The 5,600-nt window shown below is 39.9% G+C and overlaps 2 protein-coding genes across 3 annotated transcripts in view; one reads left to right on the top strand and one right to left on the bottom strand.

Moving 5' to 3' along the window:
• LOC107657199 (protein transport protein Sec24A-like) overlaps positions 1–2,804 on the bottom strand; it is a 19,338-nt gene extending 16,534 nt beyond the window's left edge. The window contains exons 1-3 of one of the 2 annotated variants that reach the window (XM_016445225.1): positions 2,256–2,804; positions 1,370–1,450; positions 1,001–1,128 (exon numbers count right to left, since the gene is read on the bottom strand). In XM_016445225.1, coding sequence (XP_016300711.1) covers positions 1,001–1,128; positions 1,370–1,450; positions 2,256–2,697 — 651 coding nt within the window. In that variant the 5' untranslated portion in view covers positions 2,698–2,804. The remainder of the gene's footprint in view (positions 1–1,000; positions 1,129–1,369; positions 1,451–2,255) is intronic. The other variant, XM_016445224.1, reaches the window with a different exon arrangement.
• Positions 2,805–3,455: 651 nt separating this feature from the next.
• The window catches only part of LOC107657201 (GTP-binding protein SAR1b-like), an 8,509-nt gene continuing 6,364 nt past the window's right edge, over positions 3,456–5,600 (top strand). Inside the window, exon 1 of the mRNA XM_016445227.1 lies at positions 3,456–3,515. The gene's annotated coding sequence lies outside the window, so the exon portion shown is untranslated. The remainder of the gene's footprint in view (positions 3,516–5,600) is intronic.

Raw genomic sequence — 5,600 nt, 5'->3', positions numbered from 1 at the left:
AATGGAACAAATTAATATTTTGAATAAGTCATTGAATCAGTCATTCAAACTGGAAAAAAATTTCATTCAAATTGTTTTTTTTTTTTTTTTTTTTTTTTTATATTGCACTAGAAAATTACGTTTTTATTCTGATGTTTCTGGAAAATAAATCTATAAAAAAAATAATCCGTTTGATTAAATCACAGGGTTTGCAATTTATGAAGTAGAATGTACTTAGTACTACTACTACTAATAATAAATTATTAAAACTTATTCCTTTTAAGGAACAATAACACAATATTTCTCCCATATTTTTATTTTAATAGCAAACCCCCTTGTTTGCCAAAATAAAGTTTGTTTTCATTTGATTCAAAGATAAAATAAATGACTGTTTTATGCCTTCATTTGATAACCAGAAAAATTCAAATACACAACACAGAATTTCTGGAAAAAAAATAATAATAAATGAATAAATTAAGTTGTTTTTATGCATTCAAATAATTAGACATGCTTAAACACAGAATTTAGTAACAATAAAACAGAACGTGAGAAAAACAAAACATATTTCATAGGCCCTAAAAATTGAATTTTTGTGTTAAACTTTTAATATATTGAGGTTAAATTGTATAAGTTTCATGATTTTAATTAATTAGACATGTCTTTTTAAATAAAATTTGATTTAACCATTAAAAAGGAGTCCAGAAAAATTAAAACAGAAAAAATGGAATTTTGGAAAAAATAAAAGTGATTTCATAGACGGAACCTGTGTGTACAGCTGCTTCTGCGTCTGCGCAGGAGGGGCCGTCTGCGCGCCGGAACATATTTCATAGGCCCTAAAAATTGAATTTTTGTGTTAAACTTTTAATATATTGAGGTTAAATTGTATAAGTTTCATGATTTTAATTAATTAGACATGTCTTTTTAAATAAAATTTGATTTAACCATTAAAAAGGAGTCCAGAAAAATTTAAACAGAAAAAATGGAATTTTGGAAAAAATAAAACTGATTTCATAGACGGAACCTGTGTGTACAGCTGCGTCTGCGTCTGCGCAGGAGGGGCCGTCTGCGCGCCGGACACACTCTGATAGACCGGCTGTAGTGAGGGGTACCTGTGCATCTGTGCGGGGTCAGCGGGATACACTGCTGCTGCTGCAGAAACACAAGCTCCATCAGTTATCAGCGCTGCGCTCACAACATCATCACAGTCTGAGAGCACAGCAGCGCAGGATCAGCAGCAGTTATCAAATCATTCGGTTTTTGCACTGTGCATGAAGAACCTTTTAAGATTTCATTTATGCTTGATGATGATGACAGAGCTTTAATTTTTGGGTGAACTATCCCTCTGATCCGGAGAGAGAGCACAGGTCAGTGGAAGCGGCCGCTCTCTTACCGTCGCTGTGTGCGGCGAGCGGCAGCCCTGTCACAGCTGCAGGCGTCTGATGGAGAGCCATGACACTCAGCGCAGGGGGAGCTGCCACACATCACAAGAGGAGAACACAATACAGTAATAAAGCTATTCACTCTCCATAGATTCTTATTCAGCTGAACCAGCTTTTGCTTCACCGTCTAATAGCAATGAAAATGAACTTCTAAACTTCTTTTGTGTTAAACTGTAATGTATTTCTGTGATGCGCAGCTGTATTTTCAGCATCATTACTCCAGTCTTCAGTGTCACATGATCTTCAGAAATCGTTCTAATATGCTGATTTGCTGCTCAAGAAACATTTCTGATTATTATCAATGCTGAAAACAGTTGTGCTGCACAATATTTTTGTGTAAACATTTTACTTTTCAGGATTCACAGATGAACAGAAAGTTCAGAAGAACAGCATTTATTTGAAATAGAAATCTACTGTAACATTAGAAATGTCTTTACTGTCACTTTTGATCAGTTTAATGTTGATCAGTTTTTTTTGCTGTTTTAAATCTTACTTACCCCAGACTTTGGACAAGCACGACTGTTCTCAACATTGATAATAATCAGAAATGTTTCTTGAGCAGTAAATCAGCATATTAGAATGATTTCTGAAGATCATGTGACACTGAAGACTGGAGTAATGATGCTGAAAATACAGCTGCGCATCACAGAAATACATTACACTTTAATATATATTAAAATAGAAAACAGCTGTTTGGAATTATAATAATATTTCACAATTTTTACTGTATTTTAAAACAAATAAATGCAGCCTTGATGAGCAGAAGAAATTTCTTTCAGAAACATTAACAAATTATTGTAAGTTATTCAGTAGTGTGTGTGATATTATGGGATGTACCGGTCAGAGCAGCAGTGTTCACAGAGGGTGCGGGTGGCTGCACAGTGTTGAGGAGGACAGGAGGAGCGCTGGTGCCGCTTCGGTGCATCACTGGCGGGACGGGGCTGACGTGGCTCCCTGCGGGACTCCAGACGGGCTGCTGAGGATGCTGGGAGTAGCTGCTGTGGTTGATGGGCTGCTGAGGATGCTGGGAGTAGCTGCTGTGGTTGATGGGCTGCTGAGGATGCTGGGAGTAGCTGCTGTGGTTGATGGGCTGCTGAGGATGCTGGGAGTAGCTGCTGTGGTTGATGGGCTGCTGAGGATGCTGGGAGTAGCTGCTGTGGTTGAGCGTGCCGACAGGTGAAGGCTGGGAACGGCTGCTGCTGCTGTAGAGGCTCAGGCCGGCCGGCGGAGGGCCTTTGCTTGGCAGGGTGTTGATGAAGCCCGGCTGCGGCGGTGCCATGAAGCGCTGATTACAGGGGAAAACACCAACGGGGTTCTGCGACGGACCTGCGGCACAAAACAACACAAAAGAGTCTGTTACAAATCAAACACTCACCAACTACAGACAACGCAGTGGCCTTAACTGGTCATCATAGACTAGTCCTGTAATCTGATTAACTCAGGAGAATGTAATCTTGACCTGGATGAAGATCTCGACATCCACTGAATGGAAGACAGAGAAACCACAGGCCAAACAAAGAGTAGTGAGGATAAATGAGCGATCAAAACTCAAGAAGCTCAAGCTCTCGTGATGCGGGAGTTAAAAACAGAGCGATCAGAGGCTCTGAAAGCACAGATCACTGTAATAAAGCACTCACTCACGAACTACAGAGAAGCAACACACACGTTTGATTCTGGGACATCTGTCAGGCACTTTACTCTGTAAAACTGCTTAAAATAATATGTACTGTTAAAAACTGTCGAGCTGAAATGTGCAAACACTTAGGTCAGATAATCACTATAAAAATAATAAGATGAAGAATTTTCAGAAATTAGTTTCAGGCCCTGAGAAACACATCAGTGCAATCACATGCATTCTCAAAAAATCTAACTCATGCTATCAGATGGTTTACCATATTAATGCACCATGGTATTTGGGTACATGATTTATTACTGAACACTGACTTAAATAAATATATTAATATAAAAACCGTGGCATATGAATGTGTACGGTCACATTTCTGTTAAACTTCTCATTTCTCATATTTAACCATACTCTGCTATTCCCTCGTCCAGCTGCGTTGGAAAGAGCTGCACTCATCTGTACACACGCTCGAGGTATGCTTCTGTGAGTGCGGGTGTGTGTTTGCTCCGCAGTGTCCGCTGTGTTGGCCTCTGCCGGGCGCTCATGCTAAAGCTAGCGAGAGCTCGTAGCCGGACACAGTTGTGTAACGCTGAAGCGCGTTTAGTTAACTCGAATCATTCAGCGCCGTCAGTGTGTGTTACTAGTTCTGTGCAGCTGCTAGTGGCGTGTGAGCGGCGGTTGTGTGGCTGCTGAAGCCTCTGTAGCTCTGTTAGCATCAGCAGTGACACACAGCAGAGTTAAACACATCTGACAAATCCTCTGTGCTCGTGCTGCAGAAAACAATACCTGTAATATTGTTTTCTTCATTTAATGAATGACTCGTGTGGTGTAACCATCAAATAAACACGACCTACACGCAGTTATTATCAGTTTATGAATAAATCATTCTTAGTGTAGCAAGAAACATCACAAATGATGTATTCATGAATGCATAATAATTATGAACATTGTCATCAGTTGCTCACCCTCATGTGGTTCCAAATCCATAAAAACAACGGGAATGTTTTAATGAAACCTGACAGGTTTCTGTTTCTGCACTGAAAGTCCATTACAACAGAACTTTGACGCTTCTAAAAGTTCGTAAAGACGTCAACATTCATGTGCGTTGTGTTTGTGTGCTGATCGATGTTTGAATGTCAGTATAAGCCTAAATTAAATCTGTTCATCATATGAAGTCTCTTAACAGGATTGAACCGGTAGATTCGTTTAACGACGCCTTTCTGAGCTTTTTGCAGGTTTAGTTGCACAGACTTTCTTTCGGAAACCTCTCAGATTCCTTTAGATCTCTTCAGTCGGGGTAGACAGGTGAACAGAAGTCACAGGGGTCTGGAAAGAGCCTGAGTCTGAGTGATGACAGAAGGATGGTTTTTGGGTGAACGGCCCCTTTAACACGCTCTCTCTGTGACGTCATCACCTGTTTACGTTTGCTTCTGGACGTGTCTGCTTGACCAACATTTTGTTGTTTAGGTCACATGACTTTGATTTGACAGACAGATGTTTTTCAGACACTAATAGCAATATTACGGCATTTCTTAAGGAAACGGCAAACTACTTTCTTTCTGAGAATTTAACAAGTCTTCCTCTTCTGATGAAATGACAACATTTTTGAATTTGTGCTCAAAAAAGGATTGTGATTCACGCATAACCCATCTTCATAAGAAAAGTGCGTTTAAGTAGTTTAAGTAGATAGATTCTCTGTGATGATATTACACTCACATCATTATTATTGCTCATAATTAAGTGACGCTTATTTCGTGCTCTTAGTTAAACGTTTGATTCCACATCTTTCAGCTACATGGGTCAGTCAGTGATGTGTGTGTGAGTGAGTGTGTGTTTATAGTATTTTCTTTACTCTTTACTAAACTATGTCTAAAAAGAGTAATATTTGATGTGTTTGAGGTCAGAGATGTGTGAACGCTGAAGAGAGAGAGAGGACAGACATTTAGCATTTTAGCTCAGCATTTCCGTCTAATCAGCCGATATTGTCTTTAATAGCCTGCAGCATAGCACTTCATCTTTTATAACATGGGATTCTGACCAAATATATTCAATCTAGATTTTTGGCAAATCTTGCAACAAAATGTTAAAAATTGTTTTTTTTTGGTAGCAAATTACAGTTTTGGACATATATGGTAATAAGAAATATTAAAAAATAGCTTAAAGTAACTACAGATGAGCATGTAAAGCAAATATCTTTAAAGGAAATCCCGTGTGGAGCATGCCCTCGAGCCACGCAATCTTCTCACCTTTTTCCTCTTTACCTGTTTGCTTCTCTGGGATCAGAATCAGCCGAACCCTCACGCTTCACCTCACACACTCCATAACTGTGTGTGAATGTGTGTGAGCATATGTGTGTGAGCGTATGTGTGTGAGCGTATGTGAGCGTATGTGAGCGTGTGTGTGTTTGTGTGTGTGCGTGTGTGTGTGCGTGTGAGCGTGTGTGAGCGTGTGTGTGCGTGTGAGCGTGTGTGTGCGTGTGAGCGTGCGTGTGTGTGTGTGAGCGTGTGTGTGTGTGTGTGTGAGAGAGAGTGTGTGTGAGAGAGAGTGAGAGTGTGTGT

This window comes from Sinocyclocheilus anshuiensis, unplaced genomic scaffold (assembly GCF_001515605.1).
Source record: "Sinocyclocheilus anshuiensis isolate Anshui unplaced genomic scaffold, SAMN03320099.WGS_v1.1 scaffold4098, whole genome shotgun sequence".
In the NCBI taxonomy this organism is placed as follows: Eukaryota; Metazoa; Chordata; class Actinopteri; order Cypriniformes; family Cyprinidae; genus Sinocyclocheilus; species Sinocyclocheilus anshuiensis.
The sequence above is the reverse complement of the archived record's forward strand: the minus strand, read 5'-3'. Positions and strand labels throughout refer to the sequence as shown.